The sequence below is a fragment of the Protopterus annectens genome, chromosome 7.part0 (genome assembly GCF_019279795.1).
Source record: "Protopterus annectens isolate FY-2018-M chromosome 7.part0, PAN1.0, whole genome shotgun sequence".
NCBI lineage: Eukaryota > Metazoa > Chordata > Ceratodontiformes > Protopteridae > Protopterus > Protopterus annectens.
The window spans coordinates 415,095,660-415,115,346 of record NC_056739.1 but is presented as its reverse complement, the minus strand read 5'-3'; the positions used below and the strand labels follow the sequence as shown (position 1 = coordinate 415,115,346).

General features: G+C 39.3%; 1 protein-coding gene across 2 annotated transcripts in view; it reads right to left on the bottom strand.

Annotated features, from left to right (window-relative positions):
- PLOD3 (procollagen-lysine,2-oxoglutarate 5-dioxygenase 3) overlaps positions 1–19,687 on the bottom strand; it is a gene marked incomplete at its 3' end in the record, with an annotated part of 993,531 nt that overhangs the window by 160,674 nt on the left and 813,170 nt on the right. For both annotated transcript variants that reach the window (XM_044076999.1, XM_044077000.1), the window contains 1 exon segment: positions 5,023–5,088. In XM_044076999.1, the coding sequence (XP_043932934.1) occupies positions 5,023–5,088 (66 nt within the window).

Here is a 19,687-nt window from a genome sequence, read left to right as displayed (position 1 = left end):
GCGAGTTGGATGGTAACTTTGTCGGCAACCCGTGCAGCTACCATACCCTGGAGAGTATCTCCTAGCTCCTTCAGGAGATCGCTTTATAGTCTGGTGAAATGGGTTAAGCAGTTCAGTGATCGTAGGGAAAAAGTTGCTGAACTAAACATGCGTTTTCCATATCTATCCATGATCCTGGAATCTCTGTTAGGAGGATGGATAGATGAGGACATCTCAGACGTTTATTTTTTGGTGGCTGCCGCCACCACCATGGCATCAACAGGCACTCCTTTAGTCAAAAAAGCTTTGTCCAAGGGGGCAGATATGAATTTATTTGGCTTCCGAGGGACAGGTTCCATGGACTCCGGAGACTCCCACGCCTTACGAGAGATCAGCTCCATGAGCTCATCGTATGGCGGAGACACCCAAGAGGTGGAAGGTTGAAACCCAAAAGCCTTCAAAAGCACCGACTCGTCCTCAGTAGGGCTTTTGGACTGAAAATCACCCCTTTGCTTAAGGATCTCTAATATCTCCGCAAAGGAGATATCCTCAGAGGGGGGGTCGAGGGGACCCTTCTGATGCATCCAGCTCAGTGTCAGACGTCAAAGACTCCTGTGGGGAGTTCAAGTGCCTCCTCTTGCACAGTCTCTTCCTGGGTACCTCCTCAGTGGGGGCTTCTGGGGAGGTCCTCAGAAGAGCAGGGGGTGGCCTGTGGGGCTACTTGAGGCTCAGGGTCTGTATGCTTGGGTTGACCGGTAAAAGCAGGAGCGGACACAGGCGCTTGAGGGGAGGAGGAAGCCAGACCTGATGATGTCTTTGGAGACAGGACTCTCCTTATGGCATCGAATGCACCATGACTCCGAAGAGAAGGGGTAGACGGATCCGGAGGAACCGTTCGATCCTCCCGCACTGAGGCCATGGGCTCCGAGCCCGAGGTAGGAGATGAGCTCATCCGAGCCGAAGCCCCGAGAGGAAGAGTCAGCACCGACAAATCGGTATGACTATCCTCTCTGGACCCGACAGGAGAGTGTCGGCTCTTAGAGTCCCCGGTCGGTGCTGGGGACGTCCGAGTAGATGGAACCGATAACACTGGAGTAGGTCTCGGCTCCACAGGCTCAACACCCATCAGGTTGGCCTCCTCCAGCTCCAAAAGTCCGGTACGGCTCGGAGGAGAAGTGGTCACGTCTGGGGTAATGGACTTTGGTTCCGACGGAGGTGTTGGAGCCGACAACAGTTTGGCAAGGCCTGGTGCCCATAAAAGCTTCTGCACCAACCGGTCCATATCCAGATCTGAGAGGCTGACAGAAGACTTCAAGGAATGCACTGAGGGCACTGACTGAAGCAGAGGAGATGAGGGAATCTCAGAAACCGGCTCCAAAACTGTGAACTGGCTCTGAACAGAAGGGACACTCGGTTCTGAAGGCAGTGGAACTGATGACCCTGAACCCTCCATTTTTTTAGCCTTTTTTGATAACCTGGAGTCACCTGAAGATTTGGATGACTTAGAGGATTTGCTAGCACCATCCTGGTCACCCAGTGCTTCCGAGAAGGGGTGCTGAAGTAAGCCCATATCTACCAATTTCGTCTTCCTCTCTAAAAGTACTCTGAAAGAGAAGGAGTGACAGATGCTACAAGAGTCTTGGAGGTGTAATGCCCCCAGACAACAGACACACTGAACGTGCCAGTCAGTAACTGACATTTTTTGTCCACAATCTGGACATTTTTTAAAGCCAGATTTAGGATGTTGCTTCTCTTTTTCCTCAGACATCCTAAATTTAAACAATAGAAAAAAACACACTTTAAACTACCATTAGTTATTTAGTTTAATACAAGGCCAACATTATTGGGCCAACTGCTAACTACAAACACTTCTAGGAAAAAACAAAGCCAACACAGGGCACTATGTCTAATATATATATATATATATATATATATATATATATATATATATATATATATATATATATATATATATTTATAAACTATCCTAAGAAGAAAGTAAGTAAGAAAAAGATTTTCAAAAACTTGCGAATAGAAGAGTCTTTCCAATAAAATTGGTCCGAGTAATCTGGAACACCGAGATCTATGCCACAGCAAACTAGATCTGAGGTAATTCCAGCAGTGCATCATGGGATAAGGGGCTTGGTCTCGAGCTACTGGTAAACCTTGAGCTTTGCTAAAGGCTGTGTCAGAGCAGAGGATCGGCTCCGAACCCATCAGTGAGAATAAACGGCGAGATTTAACAACTTCACATTTAAGCAAACACGAAAACTTATTAAAACTTGATAAAAAACAACAGGAAAGCAGAAACAAGCTGGACAAAAATGGCACGGACTATTTTATTTAAAGTAAGCGCTTTCAGCTAAGCAAATGCCCAGCCTTCATCAGACATAATTCACTTAACACAGCTCTATTTTTATATAAAAACACTACATCCACAAGTGGCTAATAAGCCAATCACAATGATGAATTAATGAAAATTGTAATCCCGATACACACCTGATTGTATAAAAACATTTCTTCATCTTTCAAGCCAATGTATAACATATGTTAATTCACTAAACAACTGATCATCTTATAAAATATATAATAGTAACAAACAAGTTGCAAACAAACATAAAAAAAGAAAACATAATTAAAAAAGTAAAAAAACGGAATGCTTAAAGGTTTTAACAAAACCTAATAGATCCCCCATTAAGGCCCATAGTTGATAGACGGGGTTCTATTACTTATGCTTGTGCCAAGTATATTGATGGCATCCTTAAACCATACATCCAGGGGGAACCGCAGATTTGCAAAGATTCCTGGGATTTTTTGGAGAACTTTAACAAAATTGAATATCATTCAGATGTGGTCTTTCTGGTTGTAGATGTTAAAGATCTTTATACAGTCATACCTCACCAACTAGGAAATGACTGGACAAGAAATTTTATGCTGACTAAAAAGGCTACCAATGTACAGATGTACATAGTGGAGACCTTATTGGATTTGGTGCTTTCAAACAATTTTCTGGTGTTTTAGGACCAGTTTTTTCTCCAAAACATAGGGATTGCTATGGGGTCTCCCTGTGGGTGTAGTTTTGCTAACAGCGTTATGGCCTTTTGGGAAAGTAACTGTCTGTTCAATAGTGAACTGTATCAGCAACATGTCATTTGGTATACTAGATACCAAGATGACATGTGCTTCATTTGGAAGGGCCCGCAAAACCTTATTCCAGAGTTTATAGACAACATCTCTGGAATGACTGATTTTCTAGAATTCACGTATTCTATTGGAGTGGATGAAATGAATTTTTTGAATGTAAAAATCTGTAAAGATAAAATTAATAACAAATTTAAATCTTTAATTTACAGAAAGCCAACCCACTCAAATAGTTGTCTCCATTTTTCTAGTTGTCACCCCTTCCACCAAAAAAGGAGTGTAGTGAAAGGGCAATTTGTCAGGGCTGCTAGAATGATTTCAGATGACACTGATTTCATGGAGGAATGTGATAATATTAGTAAAATGTTTCTGTGCCGAGGGTATCCTGATAGTCTTATAAGAGGGATGATGCACGAAGTGCAGGTTAAAAGGGCTAATGGACATTTTATGCCCCTGTTGGATGGCGGCCTAATGGGTAGATCGGGGAAGGACACTATTAAGATGAATTCCCCTGCACATTCTGGAATTAACTTTTTGTTCACATATAGTGTGGACTATAAAGTTATTAGGGAAGTAGTAGCTAAAAATTGGAGCATTATACTTGAAGACAGAGCTCTTGTTAAGGTTCTTGGTACATACCCAAAATTTACATATCGAAGGGGTATTAATCTTAAAAATCTTGTTGAAATGGCCACAGATAAACCCAAAGATAAAATAATGGGCATGCGAAAATGTGGTATGTGCCCACAATGTAAGTTTATTCATCGTGATAACAAAGTGCATATCAACAAGAAAAACTATTTTATCAAAGGAAACTACGATTGTGATACCAAGGGAGTTATATATGTGGCTCTATGTGAGAAATGTCCTTCCTTCTATATAGGCAAAACTGAGAGAAAAATAAAGAAAAGAATTTATGAACACCTGTATGCCATAGGTAGGAAGGACCTCACAAATGCACTTGCCAGGCATATTTCAGAGTTCCCTGATCACTGCTTTGTATTTAGTGTAGTGTAGCAGAATAAAAATGACATAAGGGGAGGGCCCTGGCAGTTGCATTTAGAAGAGCAAGAATTATTCTGGCAGATTAGAACATGTGCACATCTCCCTCCAGGTTTGAATGATTTTGCCTCCATTAAGTGTATTCTTAAACTTAAAGCTCTCCTTAGATAAATGTTATTTGTTATAATAACTATTAGTAATATGAACGTGAGATATCCTCTCTTTAAACAGTTTAGCCATTATTGTTAAAACCTTTAAGCATTCCGTTTTTTTACTTTTTTAATTATGTTTTCTTTTTTTATTTTTGTTTGCAACTTGTTTGTTACTATTATATATTTTATAAGATGATCACTAGCAATCCAGAATTTCAGACCATTCCTCAAAGAAGGCCATTTAATGATAAGGACAGACAACACAACAGTCATGTGGTACATCAACAAACAGGGAGGCACTCATTCATACCCCCTATGCAGAATGACTCTGGACCTTTGGAATATGGCTCTGAGCTACAACATCCTATGTTTACCCTTGTCCTTGTGGCCTTGTTCATGGCTAAAAAATGGATCAAAAATTAACAATTCACTTAACTGGTTAAAGAATAACATGAGTAGTAAGGCCACATTTCTGGAGTGGTGTGCATTTCATATAAAAAAGGGAGATCCTGTCTGTCCCAGAGATAGATCAGAAACATAAAAAAGGTGGCACATAATGCATAATGTTTTCTCCAATGTCCTGGGCAAATTCCTCCAAATGTAACAAATAATAAAGTACAATAGTATGCTCAGAATTCACACTGCATTTCTATCTGCCATACATTACTACCAAGACCCTAAGTGTATGCCACTATTGTCACTTAAACTAAATGTGAGGTAACTCTGCTGTAGAAATATGGTCACATACCTGTTCAAAGTAGTCTTCATCAAAGATTTTGGAGTAATTCTCATGAATATACTTCTCCTTCCAGTCCTATGGTTAAAAATGAGCAATTAATATCATGGGTTTTAGATTCCTCTAAGAAATTATCAGAAAAGAAAGTAAGCATCTCATGCAATTTGAGTCAAAGTAAATTGGTAGGGAGAATGATACAACGTTGTGTCTCCAGCAGGATCCACAGTAATGTTATGCCACTATGTCTCAACCTGAGAGAAACTAAATTACTAAGTTTATAAACCTATAATGAAAAATGTTAAACACTCATGATGCCTGCTCATGATGCCTGTCTTTCACAGCCTGGCAATGGAAGAAACGGAACTGGACATTTCAGTTTGAAGCTTAAAATGGAGTGGTTATGTTTGCTGCTACCCGAATTCCATGTTTTACTCCACCCGAATACAAAACTCCTTGGATTCAGTTTTTAAATTGGAAAAACACATCACTCTTCACCAGTAAAGTATGATAATACTAATCAATCTAGCAACTTTACTGAAATAAATGTGCCACTACATTTCAAACCATCTTCCCATGAACAACCATATCAGAACTAGTTTAGTGCAACGTACCTGTCAGTAATTAAGTAAACCAGTCAAAGTTGAGTGGAAGTGCATTCAGGCATAATATGAATACATTTTAGACATTTTTACACACACCTTTAAGTACCCAGAAAAATTCTAAACTTGCAATCAAATTCATACTTGTATTTGGAAAGGATATTTTATTTTATACAGACTAGCCATTTTGCTAAGAAAAAAAGTATCAGGGAGTATAACACAAAAGATTTTTTCTGTATGTTGTAGACTATGCTGCAAAACTATAATGTGCCACTAATAAGTTCTGGTGCACACAAGTTTAATTACATATCAGTTTTAGATTTTAAGGTATTATGGCATGTTAGCAGAAACATTAATGTAAACAGAGTAATACACTAATGATCCCTGTATTCTCTACCTGTTCATCCTCCTTTTTACAGAACACAGTTTCAATAAGACAGGTGGTTTTTCAAGAAGTACATGGCTATATTCCTTCCATCACAAATTCACCTGGGTGGCAGTAATACATGACATGAATGCACTACTTCACCAAGAGGTTGTGTTCCAGGAGAAGCTTGACAATCATGTTACTCACTAAAAAACAAATGTATAACCTTCCCCAACTGTAAGCTAGTTTATAAATAAGCAAATAAGTAACCCATATAACAAGATATTATATTACAGATATGGTGCCAGATCTATAGCTATTAATCACTTATACTCCAGAAACAGCTGACCCCAGTCAACCACAGCACAAAGTACAAGAATTCTGATGGGACTAGATCTAGATTTCGCCACTACCCACAATAACACAGTAATGACTCCATCCACATGCTGCTTTGCACATTCTGTGTGTTTTCGAAGGGAATGTGAGAAGGTTTCAAATGAGATTTGTCTAACTGACAAAAACATGAAGAGGATACTGCTTGAAAGCCACTTTCAGCAATTGCTTAATGTTGCACTTTCTTGCAGTGTTGTGAGACCATTGAGTATATAGGTTCATAGGTAGGTACTAGGCTATCGGCCCAAGGGCCTACGTAAGCCTAGCCAGCAAGATTCCATGGCTTACGCCACCCAAGAAAGTTATTTTCCTGTGCCATTGTCGAGCAGAAACAGAAGTGATCCCCGGGGTGTATTTCCTATTTCCCATCCACTCATCAAGATTTTTCTTGAAGAGTGCTAATAAAGAACTTTGCTTGACATAGATGGGTAGCTTGTTCCAGAGTATAGGAAGTCTCTGGGACAGGAATCTATCCCTCCAGCATGTCCTGTTTATTGTGGTGACAAAGTTTAGGACCCTAGAGCGTGTAGCTCGGAGGGATTGGGATTTCTTTAGGTGCAGCATGTCCAACAGCTCTGGGTTTGACATAGCTTTACATGTTAGGCAGAGATCACCTCGGAGTAGGCGATATGCTACAGAGTAAAGCTGGAGTTTTTTGAGGCGGTCAGTGTAGGGTATATACATAAGCTAAGGTATCCATCAACATGGATGGGTGCAAGGGAGCTTGCATCCCTTGCCAAATTAAAAAAAAAAAAAACTGTTCTGTTATTTTTCTGAAAGAGGTTTTCAGTAACATTTTTTAAAATATCTGCCCTTTAGACAACTATTGTTCAATGTACTATCATAAGTCCCATTTTGTTCAATGTACTATCATAAGTCCCATTTCCAACAGCTTCTTCAAGTTACCCTGCTACCAAATTTACAATGGTTTCTATTTGCACCCCACGATTCCGGACAAACTCGCTAAACTAGACAGCTGTCTATTAAAATTCATGGTGAGATAGCTTTAAAGACTGCTGCATCCGTTAGCCACTACTATTATAACCTGATTGTCTTCAATAAGCAAGCAGAGCTTTGTTAAATCAATCAAATAATGTGGTAGGTAATATGACTGAGCCAGACAGTCTCCATTCAATCTCTAACACAATAAGCAAGCTTTCAAGCCATTATACGAAAGTTATTTACTTACCATAATGATATATCTGTATTGTCCGTCTCCACCTGGTTCAGTCTGAGGGTTATTTGTTCCAACACTGGCCAAATCCTTCAGATTCTTGAGTCGCCAGGCTCCGCTTTCCTAACCCATGACCCACTGCTCCTCAACAGACACCTCAGATTAAGCTTTCCCCATCTAAAACAAACTATAAGATACAAAACTCCCAAAAGGAGGAGGATGAGGGACTCCAAGGACAAGGAGAAGACAACCTCCATTGCCTGGTCATCTCAAATAAGAGCACTTGCCAAGAACAATGAAGGGTGGGGGCAGGAGGAGAGAAGGTTGAACCAGACAGGGACAGACAACACTGATCTATTGTTATGGTAAGTAGATAAGTTTCATACTTGATGTTGTCTTCTCTGTCGGGCTTCAACCTGTGGGACATAGTCCCCAGCCACATAAAAATCCTTCGGAGGAACTACGGAAAGATATTCTGCAACACAGTGCAGCCAAAGGAAGCCCTGGATCTATACTGAATATTCAGCTTGTAATGAGAAAAGGCGTGATCGCCCACTCAAGTAACCACTGCACAAACTTCATCCAAGGATACTCTGGAAAAGAAAGCCATAGAAACAGCCACAGCTCTGATAGAATGGTCCTTAGGTTTGCTTGGCAGGTAAAAGCAAAAGAGATACAGTTTGATATCCACTTGGATAAAATCACTTTTGACACAGGTTTTCCCAACCTAGATCTTGAAAAGGAAACCAGTACTTGACTAGATTTTCTAAAGGCCTTGGTTCTGTCCAAATAAAATCTCAATTGCCTATGCACATCCACACTGTGCAGAAAGTATACACCCTTGTTTGAAAACAGGAAAAAACCACAGGAAGGTGAATGAAATTATTGAGATTGTTCTCTGGAGCCACTTCGGGCAAAAAAGAAGGATTTGTATGGAGCGAAACGCTATCTTTATGGAAAACCAAATAAGGAGGAGAGGAGTAAAGAGCTTGTAACTGTGAAGCTCTCCTTGCTGAGGTAACAGCTACCAAAAATAGTCTTCCAATACAACAACTTCGAATCTGAAGTATTAGAGGTTTCAAAGAGAGGACTTCCAAGGACCTGCAACACAAAAGGTAAATCCCATTGAGGGATCTGATCCCGAACTGGCAGACACAACAAAAAAGTACCTTTGTGGAAAGCCTTGGAAATCTTGAGAGCTGGGAGAGGAGCACTATCCCTGCCGACATAAAAGTTAGAAATAGCTGCCAACTACACCTTAATCATAGAAAAACTAGAGTCTGAATGAAACAGCTCAGAAAGAAAATCTAGAATGACTCTAAAGGGGTGGAAAAATTATCAAACCCTTGAGATTCTACACATAGCACAAAACATCTCCATTTACTGGAACACACCTTGCTAGTTCAATGGTTTTGAGATGAAGACAAGATATTTAATATGCTCTAAGATAGCTTGGGATTTCTGGCCATCCAGGGAACTGGACAAACAATACAGTTGACTTAAGGGACTGTAGATTGGGAACATATAAACCTGCTGAATGAGAAATGAGACCTGGAATGGGATTTAGAACCCAAGGGGGGGGGGGTACCGCAGAAAAAGGCCATATGAAGAGAAATCAACCCTGACCAGACCAAAAAGATGCTATGAGGATCACTATTGCACTGCAGTGGGCTGCCTTCTGGAGAAATGTAACAATCAGAGGAATTGGGGGGGGGGGGGTAAAGTGTATTCCCTGGGTGACTGTCCATGAGGAGGGATTATGTTGAAGAGGTCGTAACATGGAGTGGCCCCAATGCTAAAAGATCAGGGCTGCTACTCTCAGACTTAGAGGAAGCAGAATGTTCTTGCTCAAGCTGACGGCCAGAATGTTGGATTTCCCCAGGATGTGCATTGCAGCCAGAAACTATGAGGTGAAATTGCCCACTGCCAAACCCTCATGGTCGCTCGACAAAGAGGATAAATATGTGTTCCCCCTGCATGTTGAGATACCAGATAACTGACATATTGTCTGTCTGTACTGAAATTACACTGTTGGGAAGGGTGTCCCGAAAGGCCTGCAACATAAGGACAGCCTTCATTTGCAGAACAATGATGTGGATATCAGCCTCCACAAAAGATCAAGACACTTGTACCATCCTCCCCTCGAAATGTCCCTCCCCCACCCAAGAGGGAAGGCATGTGTGGTGACTGTGATCCCAAGAAGGGGAAGGACAAATGGTCTCCCATTGGTCACTAGGTGAGACTGTGCCCACCACCGAATTTAATTGTGACATACATTTGTCATTCTTACCGGAAAGTCCATTGGATGAGTCAAGAATGACAACTGTACTGGCAGGGTCTACTGCAGAGCCCTCATATGATATCTGGCTGGAGGGATCAACCCTACTGAAGCTGCCATGTGGCCTAGGAATTTTCAAGACTGCATGAACTGAAAGCTTTGAAAGTGCAAGAACTGAAACCCATAGTCTCTGGACAAGGATGGGCCACAGAGCCTTTGTCACAATATGCTGAACAAATGCTTAGACCTATTCTAGAGGAAGCCCTATTAGTATTGAAAGACACCAAACACTGCCTCTCGAACCTTTTTGAAACCAAATATTGGTCACACTAGATGTTAAGACGTTGTTCACAGCAATTCCGAACGATTAAGGAATAGACATGGTTAGGATGTATATCTCTCACCACAGTGAATTTAACCATAGTACTATCACAGTCATTTGCACACTTTTCGAGCTAATTCTGAATCATAATGTGTTTGTCTTTGAAGACAAGTTCTATGTACAAAAACAAGGAGTAGCCATAGGTACCCCTTGTGCCAACAGATATGCCGACTTAGTGTTGGCGCAATGGGAGGAAGAATACCTTCTGAATAATGACATATACAAGCGACATGTACATACTGTGGGAGGTTTGTTGATGATATCCTTTTGTTGTGGAAAGGTAGTGTTCTGCAACTAGAAGGAATCATCACTTATTTGGAGAATACTACTAGCTTTCTTAAATTTGTTATGGAATAGTTATCAACTATAATAGACTTCTTGGATATGACCTTATATAAGAATGTGTCAGGAGAACTGGGTACCAAGTTGTTTAGGAAGGCCTGCTGGAAGAATAATATGTTACATATATCCAGCATGCATCCAGCACATATATTTCCCAATGTTGTAAAAGGGCAGATGTTGAAAATTTCCCGTCTTAACACAGATGAGACACAAATGCATAAGACATTTCATGCTTTTTTAGAAAACCTTGCACATAGGGGATATTAAGACCAGTTATACAGCATTGCACAAGTAGAGATGGACATCCGTAGAAATAACAGAGGAGTGCCATATTTCTCTAGTAGGCACAGGGAGCCTACTACACATGATGGGAATTTGACACAGGCCAGGAAGAAATCTAGGGCATCATTTACATTTCTACTAATATATATCAGTTTTCTGACATTATTAAAAAGAATTGGCCTATTCTATTATCTGACGATAACATCAGGAAGGTTGTGGGACAAAAACCTGGCTTTGTCTTCAGGAATAACATGAGCCTGAAGCGAAAGTCATGTTATGGCCATAAACATTTAGACCCAGAATGTCCGCAGAGGGCAGGTACATTCCCATGTGGGAAATGTAGAACTTGTTCTTCTATTACCACAGTACCGAATTTTATTCATCCTAATACTGGTAGGGAATTTATTCCCAGATTATTAGCCACTTGCAATACTAGTCTTTTCATTTACTTAGCGACCTGCATACGATGCTCTTGCTTTTATGTAGGTAAGACTACACGCCAGCTTAAGGAGAGAATATTGGAACATCTTAGTAACATTAGGAATCATGTACACACTAATGCTTTAGCAGCACATTCTGAGTCTACAGGACACAATGTTTGTTGTTTTAGGGTGTTACAAGTTGTTAATCCTGGATTAAGGAGGGGTGATGTTAATAACCATCTAGAGAATTCAGAAGTAAAGTGGATTATAGAACTGCAAGCTCATAGAGATCCTAGCTTGAATGCTACCATTCCTTTAAGACCTGCATTAATTAAGAGACGTTAATGGATTCGTATTAAGATTTTATCACACAGATTTAACTAGTGTATGTATATATAGTTGAGTTTTTATGTTATTTTAGATGGATCTGAAGAAGTGGAAACCCAGTGAAAGTGCTTATCCTGTGAATAAAGCATCAGTGTGAAGGAACATTTTCGTATCTTATTCAGCCTTGGTGAATTGCTCACCATTTGTTTTATTTGAGATTTTGGAGAGGGTGAGCTTTCTTTGCTGGAGTGTGGTACTATTTGCAGTTTTTTCTTAACAGTACATATGAAACAGAAACTGTCTTCGGAATAGACTCACTGTAATCCAAGACTGAATCTTAAATCAAGTCCAGTGTAGTAATCACAAAAAGACACCAGTTGTTGTTACATTCCCATGCAAACGGAATAGGTTACAAATCCACCAGCGATGAAAGGAAATCCACCAATGAATGATCCAAAGTCCATTAATACAGAAATTTATTATTAACACCACCTAAAATAAAATAACAAAGTAAAACGTGAGAGCAGGTTTAGCACTTTCATCCTAACAAAACATTTGGACTTCTTCAGAACCTGCCATCTTTTAGCTCTCATCACTTTTTATATCAAATGGTTAATAAGACTTAATTAGTCATTTCATGGTCTGTTGTTTCTTAAAGGTATGTTAAACAATGTGCACAAACTGCATAAGTGAATTAATATAAAAATAAAAATACAACATATGTAAACATATAAGTGACCAAATAATATTCTGTGAAACATCTTCTTTGTCACTGTATAATAAAAACTCTTAAAAGCACTTTAAACTATGTACTACAAAAAGACTTATAATTAATTAAAACTCTAGGTGTTACCAGACGGTCTGCCATCCAAAAACTAACCAGGCCCAGCCCTGCTTAGCTTCCAAAGTCAGCCCTTTCAGAATGGTGTAATTATAAATACACTGTTTGAAAATGTATTCTTAAATTAAGCAATCATGTTAAAAATCTGAAACTTTTAAAAGAATAATCATACGAATCTAAACAAAAAAAATAATACAAATATTATTTTATATGAAAATTTCACAGTTATTGGAAAATTTTAAATAAATATTTTGTGAATAAATTTTTACAAGTGTTTAAATCTTATTCAGTAAGGCACTTAATATAACATTCCATACACTTCTCATAAATCCAGTGCTTTTATTTTTAACACAGGCATACTAGAAGTATGTTCATTTAATCCTGTTAAAATAGTGGCAATACATCTTAACTGCCATTCCAATTCTTTCCTTTCCAGATACATTTCCTAGAATCCAATCCTATTTTCCTAGTCAACCTTGTCCAAAATCCCACACTTAAAACCTCTGTACTTGTCACAATTTAGTGAGTGCCTTTAAAGTGCTTTGTTTTGAATTTTGGTTTTAATTGCATTTAACTGCTCGTAAATTCTGTTTTTAAAGACTCTTTCTGTTTTCCCAATGTAGTAACTATAACATTGGGGACATATTCCAATGTAGACTACCCCTGATGTATTACAATTTCCATCCCTAAGTCTCAAAATCTTGTCCAGTGATGTTAAATATAACTGGTTCTGTTCTAAAATATAAGGGCAGATATTACACATCTCACATTTTCTGGTGCCTTTATTAAGATAATTGGAACCAAATTTCATTGGGTGCTCAAACCAAAATTTGAAATTGTGGCCTGTTTTGTTCACAAATAATGGCTTGTCACCTACTATACTATATATCTCATCATAAATTCTGAAGACAGTCTAATTTCTAGTGACAATGTTCCTTATGTCTTTTGAATAAGGCCCATAAGGGATAACCATAGCATTTAAATATGCATCATTTGACTGAAATTTCCTTGCAAAGTTTTTGAATGGTTCTTGTGTTCCTAGCAGGGGTCTGTACCTAGTACCCCATCCTTCCTTAACTTCCACAATCACTTTGTTTAATAATCTATAGGATATCTCCTTTTTATGAACATTTCCAACAATTTAACTACTTCTGCCTCAAAATATTCAATATCTGATCACATTCTACAGGCTCTCACTAACTGCCCGTTAAACATATTCTCCTTAGTATATTTCAGATGGCAGCTGTAAAACTAAAATAACTATTTGAAAATGTCTCCTTCCTGTGAATTTTAGATTCAATTTTTGTGTCACAAGGTTCTTACATGATTTTACATCTACATAGCTTATATTTAAGTCAGAATGTGTGTAGGTGAAACTAAGAAAGGAGGGTAATTCATTAATATACTGTACGAATTCATCCTTGACTTCATTTGTTTCTTTCCATAAAATAAATATATCATCCAAAAAACATAGGTACAAGTTCCAATGATTCTTGTACTTACTTGTCATAATGTATTTCTTTTCCCATGCATACATAATAACATTTGCATACGGTGGAGCACAACTAGCTCCCACTGCTACTCCAGATATCTGCCTGAAATATTCACCCTCAAACCAGAAATAGTTACACTTTAAAATCATCTCCATCAAGTCACAAATAAAATCTGTCATAACAGAATCTAATGTACTTAATTCATAAACTGTCTCACGGAACATTTCAATTCCTTCTTCATGGGGGATACAAGAAAACAAATCCACCACATCAACAGTAGTGAAACTACTAGAATTACTGTAAAAATCTTGTCTCACTTAGCTTAAAAAATGCCATGAATCCTTCAGTATATATTCCACATTGTTTACACATTCTTTAAGCATCCTATCAACAAAAACTCATAATGAATATGTCATTGAGTTATGTGCTGAGACTGTTAACCTGTATGGTGGTTTCTCTATACTTTATGTATTTTGGGGATTCCAAAAAACGTGGGTATTACTATGTTTTAATTATGCAAAAAGTTATATATTTTCTCATTAATGGTCCCTTGTAATAATGAGTCCTGTAGGAATAAATACATTTTTGTTGTTGCTAAATTAACTTCATTAATGGAAGCCCTTTCTTGCTTCTGTGTGTCACTCAAAATTGCACTCATACTACTTATATAATCCATTTTGTCCACTAAAACAGTACCACCACCTTTATTAGGTTTCATGATTCTTAATTTTCTGTTACTTCTAAGTAGCTTCATTAAATCGTTTTCTTCTCTAGAAAATGTGGGATGTATAATATCTGCACCAAAAATCAAAACAATGCACTTTACAGGCACACACTAAATTGTGACAAGTACAGAGGTTTTAAGTTTGAGATTTTGGACAAAGTTGACAAGCAAAATAGGAATGGTGTCTGGGAAATGGATCTGGAAAGGAAAGAATTGGAACGGCAGTTAAGATGTAATGCCACCATTTAACCAGGATTAAATGAACATACTTCTAGTATGCCTGTGTTTAAAGTAAAAGCATTGGATTTATATAAAGTGTATGGAAAGTTATATTAAGTGCCTTACTGAAATTGGTTCAAACACTTGTAAAAATTTATTCACAAAATGTTTATTTTTAAAATTTTCCAATAATAACATTTTCATAAAAGAATAATAGTTTTATTTTTTAAAATTCATATGATTATTGATTTAAAAGTTTCAGATTCTTAACATGATTGATTAATTTAAGAATGTATTTTCAAACAGTCCATTTGTAATCACACCATTCTGAAAGGGCTGACTTTGGAAGCTAAGCAGGGTTGTGCCTAGTTAGTTTTTGGATGGGAGACCATCTGGTAACTCCAAGAGTTTTATTTATAAGTCTTGTTGTAGTACATAGTTTTAAAGTGCTTTTAAGAGTGTTTATTATACAGTGATGAAGAAGATGCTTCACAAAATATTATTTGGTCACTTATATACATGTTTACATACATTGTTGTATTTTTATTTTTATACTAATTCACTTATGCAGTTTATGCACATTGTTTAATGTACCTTTAAGAAGCGACAGACCAATAAATGATTAATTAAGTCTTATTAACCATTGGGTATAAAAAGTGATAAGAGCTAAAAGATGGCAGGTTCTGAAGAAGTCCAAATGCTTTGTTAGGACAAAAGCGCTAAACCTGCTCTCATGTTTTACTTTATTTTATTTTTGTTGGTGTTAATAATAAAGTTCTGTATTAATGGACTTTGGATCATTCGTTGGAGGATTTTCTTTCATCGCTGGTGGATTTATAACATATTCTGTTTGCAAGGAAATGTAACAACAGCTGGTACTTTTTTTGTGGTTACTACATTGGACTTTATTTAAGATTCAGTCTTGGATTGCAGTGAGTGTATTCCGAAGACAATTTCTGTTTCATATGTACTGTTGAAGCAATTTTTTCTATCTACTGCTCAAACACCGTGAACTACTTTTAGTTTTATTGACTTATTTTTGTTTTCACTGAAGTTCTTTTAGATTCACATTGCTTAGAAACTGGCCACCTCTTCGAAATTGGCCACCCCTCAGAGTTAAAGGCAAAGGCCACAAAAAGCTGGTCAGACTTCCTGACATTTACTTGTTTTAGTAACACAGTTGCCTATGCACATTCAATGTATGGAAAATTATTTCCCTCTTGTTTTGAGGGTTAGGAAGGAAGGTAGGCAAGTGGATAATATGGTTTAAAGAAATCTCTGTAACCACTTTAGGCATAAAGAAAGGGTTGGTCCTTAGAAAGACTCTGTCACGGTGGAAGGTGGTGAAAGGCTCCCCACACACTATGGACTGAAGCTCTGAACCCCTTCTAGATGAAGTAATGGCTAGCAGAAAAGTTATCTTCTAAGTCAAAAACCTGATATTTGCGGAGGCAGCAAGCTAAAAAGTGGAATGTTGAGCATCTCCGGGATGAAACTGAGATCCATGGGGAAACGAGAGGCTTTCTTGGGGGCCTAATGTGAATGCTGCTCTCAGGAACTGTTTCATGAGAGTATGGGAAAAAAGAGGGGGTTGAGAAGGCAGATGAGCTGAAACTGCTGAAGTGTGAATTCTAACAGAAGAATAAGAAAGGCGTTTTTCAAAAGGTCCTGATAAGTAAGAAAAGATCAGAGGCATCTGAGCTTGAAGAGGGCTCTGTCTCTTTTGTCTGCACCATATAATGCATCTCTCCTATTTGTTAGAGTGAGATTTTTTTGTGCTAGGTATCCTGGCTGCTTTTAGAATGTCCAGGACCAGTTTGTTAAGGGATGTCCCCCTCCAGGGGGTCAAAGTATCTTCCAAACTATCAATTTGAGTGCGTTCAGGTTGGCATGTATGATGGTGCTCTTGTTCTGTGTTAATAGGTCTGCTTGTTGAGGCAACAGCCATGGTTCCTTCTTGTCGAGACTGAGCATTAGGGGATACCAGTGCTGCCTTGGCCAGTTTGGAGCTATTAGTATGACCCTTGCCCCTTCTTCCCCTTATCTTCAGCAGCACCTTAGAGAGCAAGGGTATTGGAGGGAAGGCATGCAGGAAATAGGCCTGTCCAAGGGAAGAAGAAGGAGAAGGCATCTGTCTTCCATGCTAATGTTGTTTTGGTCTTTGAACAAAACGTTTTCAATTGACCATTTTCTTTAGTGGCAAAAAGGTCTACTTCTGGCACAACCCATACTCTGGCTCTATTGAGAAAGACTTCCCAATGCAGTTGCCACTTGTGAGGGACTATAAGGATCCTGCTTAGGTGATCCGCCAGTTGGTTTGTTTCAACTGGTATGTACTTAGCCATGAGTTGCAGACCTAGGGAGTCTGCAGTTTCCCAAAGGTCCATGGCTAGGCAACAAAGAGGGTAGGAGTCAGTCCCCCTGCTTCTTTATGTACCACATAACATTGGTATTGTCTGTCTTTACTAGGAGTACTCTTGGTTTCTATTGGTCTTTGAAGGCAATCAGACCTCTCTGGACTGCCATCAGTTATTTTAGGTTGATGCATTTTATTTTAACTGGAAGTCCTATTTGCCAAGTCTGTAAGTTGTTATTAGCCCCCCAGGCAATGTCCAAGGCATCTGGGTCAGAGACTGGCCCTGAGGAATAATCCTGAAGGAAAGGCCCAGGTTGAGGGAGCAGACTTGGGCCACCACAGACAAGGGAGAAGCTTCACCCTGAAGCTGAGGGATTGTGAATACTGGCACCACTCATACCTGAGGTATGATTGTAGCTTCCTCTTATGGAGTCTGGCCAGGGGGATCATTTGGGTGCAAGAGGCTATGTAACTCAAAGTTCTGAATAACTTTCTGGCAGTGATGCAGCTCGTGAGAAGGAGCTTTGCAAGTACAAAAAAAAAAGGTAACCTTGTCTGGAGGAAGGAAGGCTTTCTGAAGTGAAGACTCCAGCAAAATCCCCAAAAACACAATCCTGTTTGTGGGGATGGTCTGAGACCTTTGGGTACTGATGATGAACCCAGTGAAGCTAGAATCTTTTGGGTGTAAAGCAGATATGCTCTGAGTTTTTCTAGATTTGTTGCTTGAATGAGGCAAATGTCTACGTAGGGGTAAATCTGAATGTCCTATGACTTGCAGAAGGCTATCACTGGAGCTAGGCATTTTGTGAATACCATGGGTGCAGTAGACAAGCCAAAGGGCACAGCACAAAACTGATAATGCCTCACACCTGCTCTGAAGCATAAGAACCTCCTATGACATTTTTCTTGAAGAATGTGTACGTATGCGTCCTTAAGATCTAGGGTTACCATGCAGCCGTTTGGAGAAATCATTTGAAGTGTGAGCAATTTGAAATTGCTACCTGCAAGAATCTGTTGAGCTTTGACATGTCTAGAACAGACCTCCAGGTACCCTCTTTTCTTGGTACAAGGAAAAGCTGTGAGTAAACACCTTTTCCTTATAATGAGTTTGGTACTGTTTCCACAAAACCTTGAGTGCACAGGAGATGAATTTGCTTTAAAGTCTCTGATTTTTTGGTTTGGAGGTATATCTGGGAAACCTGACTGAGTTAGACACTGTTCTGTTTAAACTGAAATTTGTAACCTCTTTTTATGATTTTCACTACCCATTGATCCCTGGTAATGAGAGTCCAGATTTTTAAAAATAGGGAGAGCTGTTGTCCTATTCTGTGCGGTGGGGGTTGAGGGAGGTGGGACTTGAGGAAAGGGAGACTCATACAAGAGTCATGATTGCTCTTTGCTGGATCCCTGTTGGCAGGATCACACAGGCCTATTGGAATCTGCTTGCCACTGTCCTGTTCACTGGTGCTGCCCTTCATTCATTTCCCTTCGAGGTCTCCTATGTCTTAGCTTAGACTGGAAGGCTGGAAAGGACCACTGTTGTGTGGGACAACTGTGGCTGAAGCGAGGTGGCTGACCTGAAGGAACTCCTTGACTGTTTATATTGACTTGGCCTTATCCTCCATCTTTTTAAGCACAGCTTCAGACTTGGGACCAAAAAAGTAATCTTTGTCTAAAAGAGCATCCAAGAAACTGAATTTCACATGTTCAGGGAGTGACTACTCCCTCAGCCAGACATGTATTCTAATAACGGATCCTGTTGCTGCTGCCCTGCTAGAAGCTTCCAGAGCATCATATAGCCACAGTGCAATGAGTGCTTAGCACTGCATAAACCTAGCAGTTCCTTAGACAGGGGACTTATTTTTAGTCCACACCAGGTTTTGTTTCAGCTGGTCAAAAATGGTCTGATGCTTCATCATGTGAAACTGGTAATTTAAAGCCCTCATGAGCAGGGTATCAGAAGTGTAGACTTTCCTTTCAAATCTTTCCAAGGCTCTGCTTTTTTTTATTTTGGGGCAGAGGCGGATTTTGGAAATGCTAGCTTTTGCTCCCTTAGGACCTTGAGTAACCACTTCAAGATCTGTTACAGGGTTCTTGAAAAGGTGTCTGTGGGAATCCAGAGCTCTGTAGAATATGTCAAGTTTCTGAAGGGCAGAAAGGATGGAATCTGGCTGCGAGGAAGAATCCAGTAAAACATCATCCACTATTTCTAGTCATAGAGGAATGGCAAGAAGTTTATGCTCAGAAAGTTTTAGAAATTCTATAACCCTCTTTTTGGATTGTGGGTAATCCTGTGTTTCCCATTTAAAGTGTTCCCTCAGGGTGTGCAGGGTTCTCCCAATGGAAATGCCCTCAGGGGGCAAAGCTGAGCCAAGGATCTCAGAGTCTGAACTCCCGTAAACCTTCCTCAAAGGTGAATTCATTACTGTCATTCTCAGAGCCAGCAGGATAACCCAAGTGTAACGACTGCAACAGTGA